This window comes from Pezoporus occidentalis, unplaced genomic scaffold (assembly GCF_034315485.1).
Source record: "Pezoporus occidentalis ecotype Australia unplaced genomic scaffold, CSIRO_AGI_Poc_V1 ctg349, whole genome shotgun sequence".
Taxonomy (NCBI): Eukaryota; Metazoa; Chordata; class Aves; order Psittaciformes; family Psittacidae; genus Pezoporus; species Pezoporus occidentalis.
This window is the reverse complement of record NW_026915473.1, coordinates 318,038-337,457: the sequence shown is the minus strand read 5'-3', so window position 1 is coordinate 337,457 and position 19,420 is coordinate 318,038. Positions and strand designations below refer to the sequence as shown.

General features: G+C 49.8%; 1 protein-coding gene and 1 long non-coding RNA gene across 6 annotated transcripts; one reads left to right on the top strand and one right to left on the bottom strand.

Annotated features, from left to right (window-relative positions):
• Positions 1 to 232: 232 nt before the first annotated feature.
• KIF17 (kinesin family member 17) lies at positions 233 to 19,046 on the bottom strand. Of its 5 annotated transcripts, XM_062630176.1 has the most exons (15): positions 18,541 to 19,046; positions 17,141 to 17,287; positions 16,645 to 16,746; positions 13,279 to 13,468; positions 10,427 to 10,600; positions 10,148 to 10,327; positions 8,972 to 9,069; positions 7,854 to 8,001; positions 6,732 to 6,820; positions 6,493 to 6,617; positions 2,782 to 3,013; positions 1,054 to 1,312; positions 807 to 874; positions 568 to 688; positions 233 to 418 (listed from the first exon to the last, which is right to left on the bottom strand). In XM_062630176.1, exons 1-15 carry the CDS (start codon positions 18,769 to 18,771, stop codon positions 273 to 275), a joined length of 2,310 nt encoding a protein of 769 aa, XP_062486160.1. In that variant the 5' UTR covers positions 18,772 to 19,046; the 3' UTR covers positions 233 to 272. The 5 variants fall into 5 exon arrangements, with proteins under 5 accessions (XP_062486160.1, XP_062486159.1, XP_062486162.1 ...); XM_062630175.1 differs by having other exon boundaries at positions 807 to 871; positions 10,148 to 10,600; XM_062630174.1 differs by having other exon boundaries at positions 235 to 418; positions 10,148 to 10,600.
• LOC134169538 (uncharacterized) lies at positions 9,907 to 15,895 on the top strand. The gene is made up of 3 exons (XR_009966910.1): positions 9,907 to 10,046; positions 12,277 to 12,419; positions 15,658 to 15,895. It is a non-coding gene; the product is annotated as an uncharacterized LOC134169538 (long non-coding RNA).
• Positions 19,047 to 19,420: the final 374 nt, after the last annotated feature.

Sequence of the window (19,420 nt, the reverse complement as noted above, 5' to 3'; positions counted from 1 at the left end):
ACCAATCAGCGACAGACAACTCCTCGCCGCCGGCCAATCAGCGGGGCGCCGTCGGGACCCCAGCGCGGCCACCGTAGCAGCGTGGCGGCGGTCGCGGTGCCCCGCATGGGAGGAGGCAGGAGCGCAGTAAGAGAGCTCGAATGGCGGTGTCAGGCTGGTTTATTGCAGCGGCGCAGGGTGCGAGAGGCCGTGGCCACAGCGAGCTCACGCGTGTCCCGCACCCTCCTGTACAGCAACAGCGTTTTGGTGCAAAACCGCAGCGATTTGGCGTCCTAATGTCGGCAGTGGCGGGGTCGGAGGCGGTGGCCGCCGGAACCCTTCTTGCTCTTGGTGCTGGCGGTGGTGGGAGCGAAAACCAGGGCCTGGAGGCGAAAGGGTCGGGGCCGGGCACGCAGAGCCCCCTCGGGCCCCGGGGCTGCTGTGGGAGGAGGGAAGAGGCCTGAGGGGCATTGCCCTTGTGGGACACAGAAACGGCCCGGCCCTGTCCCTATTGAATCAAGGCGGCTGGGCCAAAAAGCTCTCCCTCAAAAGTGAAGTGAGGAAAGCAAAGGGGAAGTCCAGGATTACCTCGGGTTGGGGTCGGGTTGGGGTGCAGGATGACGCTGGTGCGCCGCGGTCGGAAGTAGTCGGAGGCAATGGTCTCGCTGTCACTCCTGTTGACCACCAGCTTGTAGCGGTCTTCCTCCGGCTGGAGGTGGAAGACACATCATCAGCACCAAGCCCTGCACTACCACACGTGTCCTGTGGCTTGGGAAGGGGGCAAAATGGTAAAACACGATGGGAAAGGAAGGAGGAATGTGCCATACCGCTGGCTCTCTGCTCTCAGCCAAGGGGCTGTCATGGGAAGGTCTGGACAGTGGCAGGGCTGGAACTACTGCAAGAGGAGACAGGTGTTAAAGGCTCAGCTAATGCTCTCCTGCTCACAGCACCACTCCCTGACCACAAGGCTCAGAGATTCCCAAAGCATCCATGTCTTACACAAACTTTCCAGACAGACTCTATATACAGGGGATATTTCAGAACCCAGCAGCACCATCAGGACGCTCCTGTTACCTGCAGGCAAGTGGATTTTGTGGATGATGGGCTCTGGAATTTTCCAGCAGCCAGATTCTTCATCCCAGATGGATTCATGCTTGATCCTCTCCAGGTTGCTGTAGTTGCAGTCATGGCGGACGAGCAACTGCACCTGATCCAGCAGCTGTTGGCAGAGCATCAGGTCTCTCTCCAGGCGGCGGATGGTGCTCAGGTAATTGATCCTCTCCAGTTCAAACTCCAACTGCAGGTCTTTGATCTCGGTCTCAGCAGCTTGCAGCTGGGATGTAAAATAAATCATTGGGGTTATAAAGGAGAGAGCACAGGCATTTGTCAGGTGGAGGGATGGAGACACACAAAAAGGCTTTAATATTTCAGATTTAAAAATTAGGATGAGATTTGGGTGGAGAGGTTATTCCGCATTGGATTTAACAAAGATTTCTCAAGTTTCTCCACAGAGTCAAGTCTTTGAGTTCATAAAATCACAGAATAGTTAGGGTTGGAAAGGACCTTAAGATCATCCAGTTCCAACCCCCCTGCTGTGGGCAGGGACACCTCATACTAAACCATGGCACCCAAGGTTTCATCCAACCTGGCCTTGAACACTGCCAGGGATGGAGCATTCACAACTTCCTTGGGCAACCTATTCCAGTGCCTCACCACCCTCACAGTAGAGAGCTCTTCCCTTGTATCTAACCTGAACTTCCCCTGTTTCAGTCTGAACCCATCACCCCTTGTCCTATCACTCCAGTCCCTGATGAAGAGTCCCTCTCCAGCATCCTTGAGCCCCCTTCAGACACTGGAAGCTGCTCTGAGGTCTCCACACAGCTTCTCTTCTCCAGGCTGCACAGCCCCAGTGTTCTCAGCCTGGTTTCCATACAGGGATAAGAAACCCTCAGAAGTTCCTAGCACTGATGAAAAAGGAAAATATTTCTTAGGAAATATTTCTTTGATTACCTACATACTGAAATAAAGCAAATTCTTAATTTGCAATTTAGCACTGCGCACACACACAAACACGGAGAGAGTTTGTCTGGAACTTCCTTGGATTCTGCCTCATCAGAGCAAACCTGGCAAGCTAAAATCTAAGAGCATTGCTTTTGTATTTACTTATTTATATTTATTTATGTTTCATTCCCCCCACCCCCGAGGCACTTCTGACAGGGTAATTTCTTCCTGCAATGAGCTGATGAGGAGGAAGCTGTGCAATAGATCGTGCATGTCAGCAGAGGGAGTTGCATCCTCTCATCACCAGACATCATAGTCATAGAATCACAAATTGGTTTGGGTTGGAAGGGACCTTAAAGCTCATCCAGCTCCAACCCCTGCCACGGGCAGGGACCCCTTCCACTAGAGCAGCTTGCTCCAAGCCCCTGTGTCCAACCTGGCCTTGAACACTGCCAGGGATGGGGCAGCCACAGCTTCTCTGGGCACCCTGTGCCAGCACCTCAGCACCCTCAGAAGGAAGAGCTTCTGCCTAGTTATCCTCCAGCAGTGCCACACACAGAGACCAGCCTTTAAAATGGGTGGGATTTGGGGTTTCACCAACCTAATTCACTGCCCTGAGGGCTGCTGCATCTGGGATTTCATAGCAACATGTGCAAACAGCCATATAGGGACTAACACATGTAGAATATTTGGTACAGCCAGCATCACTTCATAACATGCTGACCTAAAACAACTCCTTCACCTAAAGAGAAAGTACACAGAGGACAAAAGAGATGAGAAGGACAGCGGGGGGCTGCTCACCCTTCTCTGCATCTTCTCCAGAAGCCTGCTCTTGGCTCGAACCTCCTCGTGGATGGAGTCATAGACGTTGAGCAGCACCCAGTCGCTGCTGTCCTCGGTCGCCTGCTGCAGCGCGGCCACCAGCTGCATGCGCCGTTCATCCGCGTATCTCTTCCGACGCTTGCGCTTCTCCTTGAGGTCCTTGTTTTTCGCCTGCTCCCCCCCTACTACCTGTTGCTCCAGCACCTGCAGCCTGGGAAAGGGAAACACTGCCCTCAGGAATGCGTGTCCTCACCTGGATGATGTTTGGGAAGCTGCAGTGCAGAAAACAGTGATGTCTGATGAGATCTGCTGTCCTGAGTAACCATGGCAGATCCCACTTTCATTTTGGTTTATGAGAAACTGAACATGACTGAGCTTCAGTGTGTGCTTGCAGCCCAGAAGCCACCTGTGAGCTGGGCTGCATCACCAACAGCTTGAGCAGGAGGCTGAAGTAGTTGATCCTGCCCCTCTACTGCACTCCAGAGAGATCCCAGTTACAGCACTGTGTGCAGTTCTGGTGTCCTCAACATAAACAGGACGTGGAGCACCTCCAGAATAAAGACAGGCTGAGAACACTGGGGCTGTTCATCCTGGAGAAGAGAAGCTGCGTGGAGACCTCAGAGCAGGTTCCAGTGTCTGAAGGGGGCTGCAAGGATGCTGGAGAGGGGCTCTTCATCAGGGACTGTAGCGATAGGACAAGGGGTGATGGGTTCAAACTGAAACAGGGGAAGTTCAGGCTGGAGATAAGGCAGTTCTTTACTGTGAGGGTGCTGAGGCGCTGGCACAGGGTGCCCAGAGAAGCTGTGGCTGCCCCATCCCTGGCAGTGTTCAAAGCCAGGTTGGACACAGGGGCTTGGAGCAAGCTGCTCTAGTGGAAGGTGTCCTTGCCTGTGGTAGGGGCTGGAACTGGAGGAGCTTTAAGGTCCCTTCAGCCCAAGCCAGTCTGGGATTCTGATTCTATTAACAGTTTCTCTGGCCCCCAAGGTAAAACACGTTACTCCAAGCACCTCTGCTGACAGTTATGTCTGGAAATTTGTATCTACATGCAGAGAATTCTTTTAAAAAATCTTGGTTCCTAAAATTTATATTTAAATTATTATTGAAATGCATACTGGTATGTTCTTAATTTTCAATTCTTCTTTCTTGTTTTCAAAGACTCTAAAAGCAAGCCAAAATGGGTTTTGAGCACTCCCAGGGACGGTGACTCCAGCCCTGCCTTGGGCAGCCTGTTCCAATGCCTGAGCACCCTCTGGGGAAGGAATTGTTCCTCAGCTCCATCTAAACCTGCCCTGGTAAAGCTTGAGGCCGTTTCCTCTTGTCCCATCCCTTGTTCCTTGGGAGCAAAGCCCAGACCCTCCTGGCTCCATCCTCCTGTCAGGCACTTGTAGGGAGCGATGAGGTCCCCCCTGAGCCTTCTCTTCTCCACACTGAACCCCCCAGGTCCCTCAGCCCTTCCCCATCACACTTGTGCTCCAGGCCCTGCACCAGCTCCGTTGCCCTTCTCTGGCCCCTCTCCAGCACCTCAATGTCTCTCCTGTAGTGAGGGGACCAGAGCTGAACACAGGATTCGAGGTGCAGCCTCACCAGTGCCCAGTGCAGGGGCACAATCCCTGCCCTGGCCCTGCTGCCGCACTGGTGCTGATCCAGGCCAGGATGCTGGGGGCTTCCTGGCTGCCTGGGCACAAGCTGCTCATGTTCAGCTCCATCAATCAGCACCTCTGGGTCCTTTTCCATGAGCAGTTTCCAGCCACTCTTCCCCAAGCCTGGAGCGTTGCAGGGGGTTGTTGTGGCCCTTGTTGAACTTCATCCCGTTGGCAACGTCCCATGGATCCAGCCTGTCCAGATCCCTCTGCAGAGCTTCCTGCCCTCCAGCAGATCAACACTCCCACCGAACCTGGTGTCATCTGCAAACTCACTGAGGGTGCACTCAATCCCCTCATCCAGATCATCAATGAAAATATTAAACAACACTGGCCCTACCACCGAGCCCTGAGGGACACCACTAGTGACTGGTCACCAACTAGATGTGACACCATTTACCACTCCGTGGGCTCTCCCAACCAGCCAGTTTTCAACCCAGCTGGCTGCCACAAACCCGTGTTTGAAATCAAATTCTTCTCATGTCCCTGAATGCTCTGACATGGAAATAAAGCCGTACTCCAGAGCTGTTCTCTTTGTCTGCACAGGGACCTGAAGCAGAGCAGGCAGCTCAGCTTGGCCAGTGCAGTCCAATCAGACAAAAGCCCACTGCTGATCAAACTTCTTCTGATAGTAACCTCTTAATCATCTTCAAACCACCCAAAAAGAGCTCACCCCACCAGAGGTAGCCTGCTATTGTACTTTACCGTGCTTGCCAAGTAGCCTTTAGTCTCTTTTGCTTAATACATGATTGAATCCTTGCTGAGTACCCGAGCTCTCCCAGCCAGCCTGATGTGCAATGCTTTTAACAGGCAGCTTTGCTAATCCCCACTCCTGCAGAACCAAACCCTCCTGCTTCATCTGCACAGAGCTCTGGTGTTAATAGCAGAATTAGAAAAGCATTTTCCACTTCTCTGTTACAAAAAAGAAAGCTTCTATAGAACTCTTAGAGTCACAACACCCTTTTCTTTGGAGAGCTCTCCACTGATAGACAGAATTGCCCTCAAATTACAGACACTGCTACTGGAGATTTCTTAATAGCTCCTTTTTTTTTTAGTTGGGAGAGCCCCAACAGGGTGAACTTGCACCACAGGAGCTCACGGTAAAGCTGAAAGACTGGTTAAACCCCACAGAACTGTTCAAACTCAAACTCTATCATCTACAATCTATCTTATGTTCAGTATTTCTAATTTAAATATAATTCCACACAATGGATTAAAAGAGAGCTATTAGCAGAATTTGCTTAAAGCATGTATTTCTGAATCAGCCCTAAACCCCCATGCTGTGTCAGTGTGCTATGTTGTATTCTGGAAGGAATTCTAAAGGAATTCTGTCAAGCTGCCTCTTGCCCAGAGGAAACCCTTCAAGACAGGATGCCCCCGAGATGGGCCAAGCATGAGTCTTAAGCCTCATGCTTGAGAGGTGCCCCTAAAATGTGATTATTGGGAAATTTCGGTGTCAGTTGTGGCTGAGGTCTTGCAAACACTGTCATGTGCAGGAGTTAGAGGCAGAAGTGACCCCCGTGACAAGACAGCGTGGCAGAGAACATGCTCCCCTCCTTCTGCTTCCAGGCACAGCAAGCAGCAGAGCCTTACTTGTATTGGCATTGGAGAGCTCAAGAACTCTTTCCAAGAGGAAGAGGAGGCTGCCCCTAAACCTCTTTGGACACTTAAGTTCTGTCAGAGACCACCAAGACTCAACTCTGTAAACACCTCATAAATTACACCTGCAGAATGCCAGAGAAGGAAGAGACCTCCCTGCCTACCAGTTGAGGAAGGCTCAGCAGGAAAGCACACTTGTTTGCTTCCACAGCTGCTGACACAGACGTCTCCAGACCTTTTCTCTCATAATTCTGGCACTGGGCATCATGGAATGCTGCAGCTAACAGCTATTTTTCTGCCCAAATAGGACAAAGTTAATTTGGGAGTAAAGAACATGTATCTGCCTGGTTTTGTGAGCTGAAGCTCAATAGTTGTAACATGGGGGAAGAACAGGGCTGCCTCTCACCTGCATGCCCAGGAGGCAGTTAGCAGTGCTGCTGTAGTCACTGACCTGGCAAGAACCTGCTGTTGGTCCACAGGCAGGGCCATCCCCTCAGCAGTCACAGCCACCCCTGTGGCAGCACTCCTCCTGCTCACACCACCAGTGTCCTGGACAGCCTGAGGTGCTGCTGGGTCCTGAGGACAAGAGGAAACCAAAAGCCCCACCTCTGATAAGAGCGAGCACCAGAGCATTGGCATTACCCACTCAGGTTTATTCAACCTGGTGAGGAGAAGAAGCCTGAGGGGTACCTGGACTGATGCTAGTTCTTTACCTACTGCAGCAATAGTGTCTTTGGGCAAAGGTGGCTCATCAGGAGCAGTTTCAGTCCTTGCGGCAGCTGAAGAGTAAAAAAGGGAATACCCACAATGTCAGCAACAAGCACTGCAAAACTGAGCATAAAACCTGGGAAAACATCACACAAAGTCTTCATCAAACACTAGGAACATTGTGTCTGGAAGGAAAAGGTCTGTTATGTACCTTCTTATGCTGGTCAGTAAAAGCCATCAGGGTTTTTATATACCCAGAGGACATAGCAGGGTAGAAACACAGGGGCTGGGAGAACCTGGATCCTCATGGTTGCACACAAATAACACCCTTGTATTTCAGAGGCTGGGAAGTGGAACATTTGTAATCAGATGGGGGGGGGAACCTCTCACCTTAGAGAGTGATAGCATCAAAAATGAAGGATGTATGTTCAGGAATGAATACTGGGTGGTAAGTGCTGTACAAGCACATTGCAAAACGTGCTCTGAGGCACTGTGGATGTGTAAATGGAAAGCAGAAATGGAGAGCTGGCAGCAGTTTATAGGTATGTGAGAGGAATATCCACCCTCCAGCAGAGTGACGGTGGTGATAATTCACCAGGAGACCAAGGGCTGCATCCCATTGACATGCAATGGAACAGACTGCAGCAGCCACCCTCAGCTTGGGTGTGTGAGTTGTGCAAAGCCAATGGGATCAGGACAGAGCAGCGCCTGCCAAGACCAGTCACCTCTGCAGCTCAAACCCCTGCTCCAGAGAAACCTGCCCTCAGGCAGAAGAAACTCACAGCTACATGGGCAAAAGAAATCACATTTCATGACCTCAAGGATTACCGGCAGGGTGAGGCTAGTCCTGACAGGGAAAAGAAGTCAGGGAAGTAGGGAAGAGGACAAAGCTGGGTCAGAGTCTTATGGAGAGCTGGAGTTACCATTCCTGCTGTTGATAAGGGCAGGTTGAGAGCAGGGACTGCTGTAGCTGGGGGTGGCACTTGCTGCAGTAGCAATCGCTGCCACTTGAAAGTGGCTGGGCCAGATTTGACTTCACGAAAGCAGCTCCTCCCTAAAGCAGGAGGGAACCCTCAGCCTGGCTCACACCCTCCACATGCACACCTGCTTCCTTCCGGAGGCTCTCCTCCAGAGCAGACAGCTTGAGATCACAGTGGGTCCTCAGGCTACTGATGTCTTCCTCCAGGCGAGCACGGGATGCCTGCTCTGCTTCATAGCTGGCCTTTAGCTGGGCCAGTCTCTCATTGTACTCCTGAAAGGCACAGCACACAGCTTGGGCACCATACACAAGGTCCCATCGAGGTCACACTCATGTCCATCCCAGTAAAACTTTCCCATCATAGATTCATTTGACTTTTACTGTGATTTAAGGCACCACAGTAGTGATGGAAGGGGACTAATTAGCCCTAGAAACCACTGTCTTAGGCAGATGTGGTGACCTGGAAGGAGCTCTGTAAAGAGCAAGGAGCTAGTTTTATTTCCTTCTGGCCCCCAACTCCTCATTCTTCCTTCTGCACCATATCCCTTCTTTATCTTCACCCTTGTACTGTTCCTAACATCTTTGACTACTGCTTTCCTCCTCCCCATTTCTCCCTCCTCTAAGAAGAATCTAAGTTTCACTAAGTTTCACTTCAAAAATTCTTCTTGGGAATCCATTCTAATTCATCTCAGAGAGGTGGGAACAATGCTGAGAGAAAACAGCATTGTGAACAAGGCCTCCATCAGCACGAGTTCTGTCTATAGGAGAAAACCAAAATAGCATCACAGAATCCTAGAATGGTTTGGGTTGGAAGGAAACTCAAAGCTCACCCAGCTCCAACCCCTGCCACGGGCAAGGACACCTTCCACTAGAGCAGCTTGCTCCAAGCCCCTGTGTCCAACCTGGCCTTGAACACTGCCAGGGATGGGGCAGCCACAGCTTCTCTGGACACCCTGTGCCAGCACCTCAGCACCCTCCCAGGGAAGAGCTTCTGCCTAAGAGCTCATCTCAGTCTCCCCTCTGGCAGGTTAAAGCCATTGCCCTTGGCCTGTCCCTACAGGCCCTTGTCCAAAGCCCCTCTCCAGCTTTCTTGTCAGTCCCTTAGGAAGAAATATAGGAAGAAGTAGTATAGGAAATTCTGAAAAGGCTGAACCACACAGCCCCACACCATACTTGTAATGATTATTATAAAACTCCACAAGCCTTAGTCAAAGACACTACAGGATACCTCCTCCTGACTTACTTCTCTGATCAGCTGCTTCTCTGCTTCAAGATCTACCTGGGGTTTGAAGAGGGGAGGCGATTTCATTGCCAGGTGAGCAGTCTCAGCATGCAGAAGCCCTGCAAAGCAAAGCAGAACTAAAAATCACTCACAATTTCTGGGTGGGATTGTCTGTAGAATGCTGGAAACAGAACAAAGAACCTGGCTGCTGGCAAAGAACATCACAATCCGGGTGCTCCTTTAAACTGTGCTCATGTGCCAGCATCTGTGCTGCCAAAACACCCACTGGCCTGTGCCTCTGTAGGTGCAGGAGAGAAGGAGTCAGCACAGAGCAGAGCGGGAGAGGTGTAAGCTTTGGGTATATTAAAGTGAATATAAATCTAATCTCCTTCACAGAGTAATAGGAGAGTCTTTTCCAGGGCTATGCTAACAGGTTTTGAAGATAAGAGACAATGGCAAGGAGATGAAAGGTGCAAGGAGATTGCCTTTGTTCTTCACAGATGTTTCTGAAAGGTGGCAGAAAAGGGGAAAAAAATAATCTTACAGTCTTCTTGCTGTGCTTGAAGTTGTGCTTTTTTTTTTGTGGGGGTTATTCTCAAAAGGGGATCAGCTCCCTAAGAATGCTCTTATCACTTGGCTCCCACATTTGCTACTCCTATTTTATAGCAAGGAGCATCTCTGAGGCCGAGCTGAATCCTCAATGGGAACACAGTGATGCTGTCTGTAAGCAGCGACTAAAACTCTTGTAGCACCAAAAATTCACAGCGTAGGAGAACAGGGTCTGAGTGCTAACTTTGGAAACACAGATACATATATATACACACAGATACACAGTTAATAGAGAATTTTACATTGCTATTTCTTTTACAGCTCTTTTTTTCTCTGTCAGCTGAAATCTCTTCTCTTACTAACCAAATTCAATCCAGAATGAATGACCAAGGAGAATCAAGGATTTGAATCATGTCATCTTCTAACAGAATCAGTCATTATTGAAAATAGTGGATAATTGAGATGTTTTTTACCAGTGGAATGAGGTCGATTTGGCAACAGTGGAGGAAAAGTCCATTACCAGAATGAAGAACTCTTCCTCCAACAGGTAAGGGAAGGGTTGAGGTGAAATCCAGTGAGCATTTTAATGTAAACCCCTTTTTCCTGACAAAGATAAAACATCTCTGCAGCCACTAAGGGCTCTCCTACCTGCCAAGTTACTCACGCCCATCTGTTCAGCTAGAATGGCCTTCAGTTTCTTAATCTCCTCCTGATACTCCCTCAGCAGAGTATCCTTGGGGTCCTCATTGACACAGGGCTTGTTCTTGATGTTTTTGGCTCGATTAGCATAGCGCAATGTACTGAGGCTCTCATCATAGTTGTTCTCAGCTGGAGATAAGCACGCAACCATCAGAGTCTTGGTGTTCCCCCCAAGGGAGTCCTGCAGCAGCCTGGTCAGCTTGGAGTCTCGGTAGGGGACATGCTTACACTTGCCATCAACCAGGGCTGAGATGACGTTGCCCAGAGCTGAGAGGGAGAGGTTGATTTTGATGGCCTCTTTGAGCCGCTCCCCCACAGCTCGAGTTTTTGACTGTCTCTCGCTTCCTGCCAGATCCACTAAACTGAGTTTTGCAGCCCTGAGGTGGTCCAGCCCTTGCTCATCTGAGAGAGAACAATTCCAGATTAGGCTCTTCTTAAGAGGAAGCATCTTAACATCTTTTAGTGCTTCCTTGAACAAGATCTTGCAGGGTAAAAATTCATGCCCATTTTTATTCACCCAGCAAGTTCTGAACACACACACACCCCCCTCACATATTTCTACAGTGTTTAGAATTCTACACAGGTAACAAGGTCAGACCATGAATGCAAGAAATTGGGACTGTGCTCAGCCCGAACCACCTGGATGAGGAGACGGATCTCAGTGAGTGAGGAGACAGGCCCAGTGAGCTGATGCCATTCCCATCATAATGTTTTAAGGCAAGAAAAGACATGAGCTGAAGTTACAGCTGGCTCCCCAGCTACTTAAGTGCACACCTTACAAGTGTATCATGCTTCCTGCCTTGCATTTTGAGGCTGGAATTATGTGTTGACACAAATTCCCTGTGATGTGCGTCCAGTCGCTTTAGGAAGTCCTCAGTTTCAGTGGCTAACTTAACTTGCCCAGCCTCATGCAGAGCAAAGAGTTGGACACACATTCCCAGATCCCAGACTACTGTTTTAAGCCCTGGACCATGCTCTTGGGTGTCCATATCCCAGCCATTCCTTAGATTGCTGCCTAAATTCAAGGGAAGAGCTCCCTTAGTCATCCAAGCAGAGAAAGCATCAAGGTTTTAACCAAGACCACCCTTTTCTGGACAGACTTTACAAATCCCAGCCTTGAATTGAGTCAGAGTTAAGATTTATGGCTGTGGACAATACCTAAACTTGAGCAATGAATAATCTGATGCATGAGGGAAAAAGTTCACAGGTAAACACACACACACACACACACACACACACACCCCCCAGAAAAAAGACCCTTACATTTTATTGCCACAGGGTATTTCCCCACTTACAGCGATAGAATGTTAACTGTGCAACCTAACATTTGCCACCAAAAAACTTGTTTCATTCCAGATCTTTCTGGTGTGTCAAGACATGGGAGGACAGGAAAAAAAACAGATGGAGCTGAAACAGAGCACCTCTCACTATCTCTTCTGAGTGGCCAATCACAAAAAGAGCTTCTGACCTTTTCCCTCCTTCCCCCAGTTTATGTTATCACTGAGAGGCAATTAAAAAGAAGGTTTGGTTCCTGCCCGTCCTTTGCCCATGGTGACTGTTTCAGTCTTGGAGCTCCATGTGTTGGTTTCCATGGTGTGACAAGGTCCCCAGGCTCTTGCTAAATGTCTGCAGCAGCCTGAAAGTCTTGTCTCATACTCACACAGCCCATTGCACAAGCACTGGCTATCATCCTCATTAACAAATGAATCCTTAAGCACAAGGTAAAGGAATCAAACATCTGCTACTCTTAACTGCAGCAAAAATACTGATGGTAACTTGCACATCTCAAACATCTGCAGCCAGAGAGCCTGGTATTTGCCATCATTCCTGAATGTGGTACTTTAAAAATGAGTAATTTTAGTCCACATCATTGCAAAGAGATCCTTTAAAGCAGCAGCTCCCTCTAAATTACCATTTACTATAGGTTTAACTGGAAAATAAGTTTGAACTACTCTGTGCACCTCTTCAAGAAGCCTGAAGATGACAACAAAACCACCAATTTCATTAGCTGTTTCAACTAATGATGACACCAGTAGAAGTTACAGGAGTTATGCCTGACCCCACAACTCTCTCCTCAGATATTCCAGCTGTCTCCTATTTAACTGCCAAACCAGCAAGTTTCCCACCTGCCATCCTGTTCCATGTAACAAGTTTTCAAAGCTTTAAATCAGAGAAATTCAAGCTAGATTAGGAGCCCTGCACCAATCTGGGACACAAGAGTGTAAATGTTTCTTTTTCCTTGTTAGGATTAAAGTTGGGATTTTATGGACCCACATAGTGCAGGGATTAGCATTCACTGGCTGTGCTAATTGAGAAATTCTATCCCCCCTCCCATATTGTGGGTAGAGGAAAATGAGGTCTTGTCACCAACATCTGGAACCACAATTTAGGAAGACATTGTGTAACTTTCCCATGACTGAAACAGCTGAAGAAAACGAAGCCAAATTGTTTGCAGCCTTGGTGAGGTCAAGAGAGAATATAGGAGACTAAATCCTTTCTTAGTCCCAGAAAAAAAAAACCTTTTGATGTCTGTGTTCAGACCAAGCAAGGCAGCTTTATCAGCTAAAGAACTGTCAATGGAAATGAGATATTTGAGAAAAGAAAATTATTCACTAAAACATCATGAAGGGATTCTTTTATTCTGTCTTTAAAAGATAAGCCCTATGATTAAGCTCAGTGGAGGAACTGTTGCAAGAAATGATATGACTTGCATTGCAAAGGAGGGCAGACCAGACAGGTAATGACGGAAGTTTCTCCAGTCACTGTATGGGCTGTGAGATTTAGCCCCCTTCACTGGAGAAAAAGGTTGAAGAAGATAAAGGAATAGAAAGAGAATTAAATCTGTTCCCAGTTTGAGTGTAAGACATTTCAGTCCCAAGGGGGAATCGAGGAAAAGAAAAAGACTTTGGCTACTCAGCCATTTCACACTGTGAAGAATGTCCACACCAGGGCACAATTCTGATGTCTACCAGACCTCAAATCTTTTAGGCTCCCAGTTTAGCTGCAGGGTGTCTGGTCAGACCACACAGATTCTGTGCTCTGCCAGGCCCAGGCCTACCACAGCACATCCAGCTACCTACCTACGGTGCAGATCTCCATATTGACAGTGAAGATGGCGTGGGACCGGGATGAGTCCTTATTCATGAGGGTGTAACCCACTGCACGGTTGCCGCAGCCTTTCTCCATGAGCTGCTCACACTGTACCACACTGTGCACAGTGTGCAGAGAGAGCCCCTTCACATACACCCCCTTCTCTGGGTGCTCCTTCAGCTGGAAACAGAGGGAACACAAGACAGGTTAGAACAAGACATACTGAGACTGCAGGAAGTCATGCTGGGAACTGGAAGCTCGAGGGCTATGGGAGTTTTGCCTTTCAAGTTAAACAATGCCAAGGCAAAACAGTATCTGACCGCCACTAAAAAGCTGTAGTATTTCCGAAGAAGGAATAAAACCAGACAAAAATAAGGAACCTGTTTCATGGCTCTGCAGGAAAAAAGAATTAAAGTTTGCTGATTGATTCAGACATCTCCTGCCAGGCCATGAGAAACTCAGGTTCTCTGTGCTGAGCCGCCTTCTGCCTCCCCTGTTATTAAGCTGTGCATTTGAAAAGAGAACTGAAATGTTTTTCACCCATTACGGCAAAGGCTCCAGCATCTCTTCACTCATAGGGAGCTTTTGTTAAAAGCAAAGCACAGATTCAGCAGTCACAGACACTGTCACTGGTGCTGTGCTGAACCCCTCCGCTCTGAGAGGGCGGCTTGATCCCTCTGACAAAACTCCCGAAGTCACACCCAGCACTCTCAGGATTTTTCTCCAGATAAGTTCATTCTTAAGATGCTCTAAAACCCTATTGAGGCACCCGGGTGGAAACAGAGCGGTAAATACCAAAGAGCAGCTTTTCAGCAATTATCAATCATGCAGAAGAAAAACTTCATCCTGCATCCAATAAATGACTAAATGTTCCAAATCTTGACCGACCCATCAAACCTACATAAAACTCCCAAAACAATTGAGATCTTGCACGCCCCCCTCCACACTCTGAATTTAAAGGAGCTGGATTCATTTTCAATAGCTACATTACACCCCACATCTGCTGAGTTCATAACCAAAAGTCTATTTTTATGGTGGCAGCTGCAATATGATTGTCATGACTCGGTGTCACAGAGTGATAGATGCTACATTTGGCAGTGTGACTCCCAGAGAAGAGCCCCAGATACCTGAATGATGCACTTGCCACAAAAAGCTATGTAAAACAGAGTGTTTGCTGTTAAAAACTCTGCACAGAACTGAGTGGAAGTGGCTGGAAACTAAACCAGGCAGGATTTTAGCCTTGTTTCAAAGTTGTGGCTGGCCAGAATGAGCCCAGATACAGAATCACAGTGTTCACACACTGTGACTTTTGCCTGTGCTATAGGAGAACCCTGTGGCTGGCACAGCTGTATTTGAGGATGCTGCAGAGTCCCTGAGGAGCAGGCAACAGAGGACACGGCTGTTTCATTCCACCACAGATTAACAGGGGCATTTCCTTACAGAGCTCTGTAAAACTTACTCTTCACATGGTTTCATACCACAGGAGGTGACTGTGGGCTTCAGAATCATCAGTCATTGATGTTAAAAGGCAAGAGCAATCAGAAATGGAACTCTGGAGGAGAATTGTGAGACACAGGAAATCCCAAACACAACTACAGGCTGGGCAGAGACTGGATGGAGAGCAGCCCTGAGGAGAAGGATGGTGTTTGGTGAGAGGCTCCTCATGACCTGGCTTCAGTGGGGGCTTGAGTCCAGAACTCCCCCGTGTGCTGGGCTGCACCCCCAGGGCGTGAGCAGCAGGTCAGGGAGGGGATCCAGCACCTCTGCTGTGCTCTGGGGAGACCCCCCCTGCAGCCCTGATCCAGCTCTGGGGCAGCAGCACAGGAGGGACCTGGAGCTGCTGGAGCAGGGCCAGAGGAGGCCATGGAGATGCTGCGAGGGCTGGAGCAGCTCTGCTCTAGAGCCAGGCTGAGAGAGCTGGGCTGGGTCAGCCTGGAGAAGAGAAGGCTCCTGAAGGGGAGACCTTAGAGCAGCTCCAGTGCCTGAAGGGGCTGCAGGAAAGCTGGAGAGGGGCCTGGGACAAGGGATGTAGGGACAGGCCAAGGGGAATGGCTTTAACCTGCCAGAGGGGAGATTGAGATGAGCTCTTAGGCAGAATCTCTTCCCTGTGAGGGTGCTGAGGCGTGGCACAGGGTGCCCAGAGAAGCTGTGGCTGCCCCATCCCTGGCAGTGTTCAAGGCCAGGTTGGACACAGGGGCTTGGAGCAAGCTGCTCTAGTGGAAGGGGTCCCTGCCCGTGGCAGGGGGTTGGAACTAGAGGAGCTTTGAAGTCATTTCCAACCCAAACCACTCTGTTATTCTCCGATTAATTCTATGATTCAGTGACACAGAAGAAAGCACTGGGTCAGTCTGGCTTTTCTTTCTCCACAGGACACAAGTCCCCTAATTACTGGGTGGAGGCAGCAACAGGCAGCTGCTGTTACCAGTGGGATGGTGTTACCCTGGCAACTGCTCTGCCCAACTCCTGCCCTCCCAGTGCCAACTGCAGTCGTCATAGAAACTGGTGTCACTGCTGATGTGGAACAAAAGCTGGGAAACTGCAGCAAGTGCCTTCTGAACCATTCAGTCCCCTTCTCCCACCCTGCCTTCTACATGCACAGGCCGACCACACTTGAGGGGTTTGCCTCCTTTAAAGCCCTGGTAAAACAATAGATCTGCCCCGGAAGGTGGGTCTGTCACCATCTCCTGTGCAGAAGGATGGTGCTAGTGCCTCGGGTTTCTTCACCCGGGCAGTCCCGCAGGGAAGGAAATTGGACAGGAGATCTGCAGCTCCCACCAGGAATGCATGCAGAAAGATCTGCAAAGCCACTAAGAAGGAAAAATCAGCCCCTGCTTGGGATTTCAGGACTGTTTTCCTTCCTGTGCTCCTGGAAACAGCCTGCCTTCCCCATATGTGCCCATGGGGAACAATGTCTGCTGCATCTCCTCAAAGAAGGATCAGCCTTTTTTGTTTTAGACAGATAATGAGATCATTCACAGCTACACTACATCAGATTTGTATGGCACAGAATCCTCCTGCTTTAGAGACAGCTATGAGAGGAAGAGATTAGGAAGAAATTGCCCCATCAGTACTTTATTCCATCCTTGTCCAGTAATGACTTTCACACTAAGCTGTCGGCCACTATCCAGTTGCACACATGGGACATGTCTGACCGGATCCTGTTCCTCCTGTCACTGAACCTTCACTAAAGTCCCTCAAAATCTCCTCTTGGCTTTCATATTCATCACTATGATTTCATAGTCTGGCATTCATCTTCTGACAGAGCATATTATTGCACTTCTGTGAGACATTCATGATAACACTTATCTGAAGAAATTAAAGCACTTCCTAACTAAGACAAACTGACTCCGCCTCACCTCCAGCTTCTGCTTGGTATCAGCTCCTAGTAGGTCTCGTATGTCTTCATTGTAAATCTCCAGGTAGGAAACTCTCACTAAGAACTTGGTATTTTCAGCACACTGCACCAAAGAGGAAGGATTTTCAGGTGATGTTCTCCAAATGGAGGCAAGCAGGCAGCCCACGTTGCCCCTTAGCTCCAGCTGGGTGCCTTCAGCACTTCATCAAATCTCTGCTGGCATTTCATTCCCAGGTGTAACCACTCCACACACTCACTATAGGGACTTTTGGTCCTTAAACAGCTCAAGTGGGAACCCATGAAGTCACACAGATGAGGGTGCAGCTTATATGACTGTATAGGAGCCTCAACTTTAGGAGAGGCAGCATACCCAAAAGCCTGGCCCCGTTCTTGCTGCTGAGTGCAATCAGCACTCGCTCCTCAGGGTATGACACAAGAAACATCTTTCTAGATATCATGCCATCTTACAACAGAACCTCTTTCATGTTGTTACCTACCTGCACACTCTCAAAAATGTGTTCAAATGCCCTGGGAATTATGCCTTTCTGTGCAGAAGGCTCCACAACTCCCTGCATGGTGAATGACTTCCCACTGCCAGTCTGGCCATAGGCAAATATGGTGCCATTGTAGCCTTCGGTGATACCCTGGAAAGGGAGGACAATCAAACAGAAAAGCCATTATCTTCATCCTTTGATAACTGGAAATGCACTGTCCAGATTCAATCCCACCTCAAAAAAGGTATTTTAGGGGAAAAGCTGGCAATAAACATCGAACAACTACTTGGTCTTCACATGTCATCAGAATATAACAATTAAATAACATATTCTGCTAGCTTATAAATGGAAAACCTGCAGAAATGCAGGTGTTGAAAAGTGGAAGGGCAGTTGACAACACTTAGAGTAGCAGAGTATTTTTGTCATAGGGCAGAAAAGTCTTGTGAAAACCAGAGACATAAATGGAATGCCAGAATAGGGTGGCCAAAGGGATGCTCTCTAGCTTAGAGCTGTTTTCTCTTGGAGAGCTGGCTGAAAGAAAGCCTCACCTTCACTTGTTCCTATTTCAGAGAAGCATGGGAGGAACATTAGACATTTGGATTTCTTAAGGTTTAAATAAGAACCCCTCCAACTATTACTCTAATAATGTACTGTTTCAGACCCTGCTTGTTCCCATGATCAGGAACTTCCATCTTAATACCATTAGCCGTTTCATCCCTTCTCCTAACAAAATTGGATTCTCTGGGGGGATGTTGGGCTTTTTCCCCCTTAACTGCTTCCTTCCTCACCCTGGCTGCTTGCCATGCAGCAAATGGATCCCCTCTCATTTTACTACTCTAAACCAGGCTGAGGTTGCCTGTCTTCAGTGAAAATATCCCTAAAGCCATCAGGACGATCGTTTATTCCCTTCTTCCCACATCACCTTCAACTGCAGTTTCTAGCCAGCCACCATCCCTAGGGCCTGCTCAGGGGGTTCATCTTTCATATAAACATCTGCCTAAAACAATTTAATGTAATTCTGTCCTCAGTGCCCCTCTGGCTGCTGAAAAAGTTGTTTTCCTTCCCAATTTCCCAGCCCACTGCTGGGACACTGTTTTGCCCACCCCAGGGTTGCAGCTAAGCCTTTTGAAGCAGGAAACAGGGCTGTTTCTGTCCATAAATCATGCCAGCTGGGGGTCACCTATCAATGTGAAACTCCTCAGCCCATGTCCCGAGCTATGTGTTCATAGAATCGCAGAATGAACCAGATTGCCAAAGACCTTTAAGCTCATCAGTTCCAACTGTTCCTCAGCACTGCCAAGGCCTCATCTACCCGGTATGTGAACACTTCCAGGGACGGTGACTGCAGCCTGTTCCTGTTGCCTGTGTCCCTGTGTGCATGGCTTGCTTCAGGCACCACTCACCTCCACGAGCGGGTAGGCAATCTCATTGTAGATCTGCTTCGTGCTGTGCTCCTTGCAGTACGCCCCATCGAAGGTGAACTGCTTGGGGGGCTCACCGGCAGCAGCAGGGTTCTGGAGGAAGCACTGGCCCCGGGTGCTCTCCATGCTCACAACCGCCTTGCAGCCCAGAGCTCTCTCACGCACGTTCATGGGCCGGCAGCGCACGATCACCTTCACCGCCTCCGAGGCCATTCAAGTCCTGGCCCGGCTCAACCCCACACGCGCTCACTTGAGGGGCCTGGGAGGGCCTAACCCCGAGGCCTGCACCCCCGCGTGGGGGGCAGCGCTCACCAGGTACTGGGGGCACTGAGGGGATGGAGCCCCCCACAGCTCGGCATGGGGAAGGAGAGGCAAGGAGGGCTGGGCGAGAAGGGGAGGCTGCAGAGGAGGAAAGCTTGGGGAGGGTGAAGGGGAGACTCGGAACCAGCCTGAAGGGCAACTATGGCAGACGGGGGGGGGGAGGCTTGGGGGGGTGCAGCCTGAGGTAACTGCGGGGAACCCGGACGGGGACTGGGCGAGGCAAAACCTGCGGTGAGCCTGGAAGCGTCAGGCGCCTGCAGGCGTCAGGAGGCAAAGCCTGAGGGAGCCGAGGGGAACCCGAGGCGGGCCGGGGCGTGCGGAAGGAGCCGGGCAGCGGAACCAGGCCCGGCTCTGAGGGGACGCGGCGGGAACGCGGCCGGACACAACGCGCATGCGCGCAGCGACCCCACGCGGTTGCCACAGCGACCGGGGGAGTGGGAGGGGGGGGGAGACGGCAGCGCGGCGCGAGGCCACGTGACTGCGGGCGCGCGTGCCCGTGCGCGTGCAAGCGCGGGGGGGGGAACGAGAGCGTGAGCGCGCA

Coding starts and splice junctions, on each gene's coding strand:
- KIF17 (XM_062630174.1), bottom strand. CDS start 18,771: ATGGCCTCGGAGGCGGTGAAGGTGATCGTGCGCTGCCGGCCCATGAAC. Junction 17,288..18,540: donor TTGCCTACCCGCTCGTGGAG/GTGAGTGGTGCC, acceptor CTCCCTTTCCAG/GGTATCACCGAAGGCTACAA. Junction 6,618..6,731: donor AAGAACTAGCATCAGTCCAG/GTACCCCTCAGG, acceptor TCTTGTCCTCAG/GACCCAGCAGCACCTCAGGC.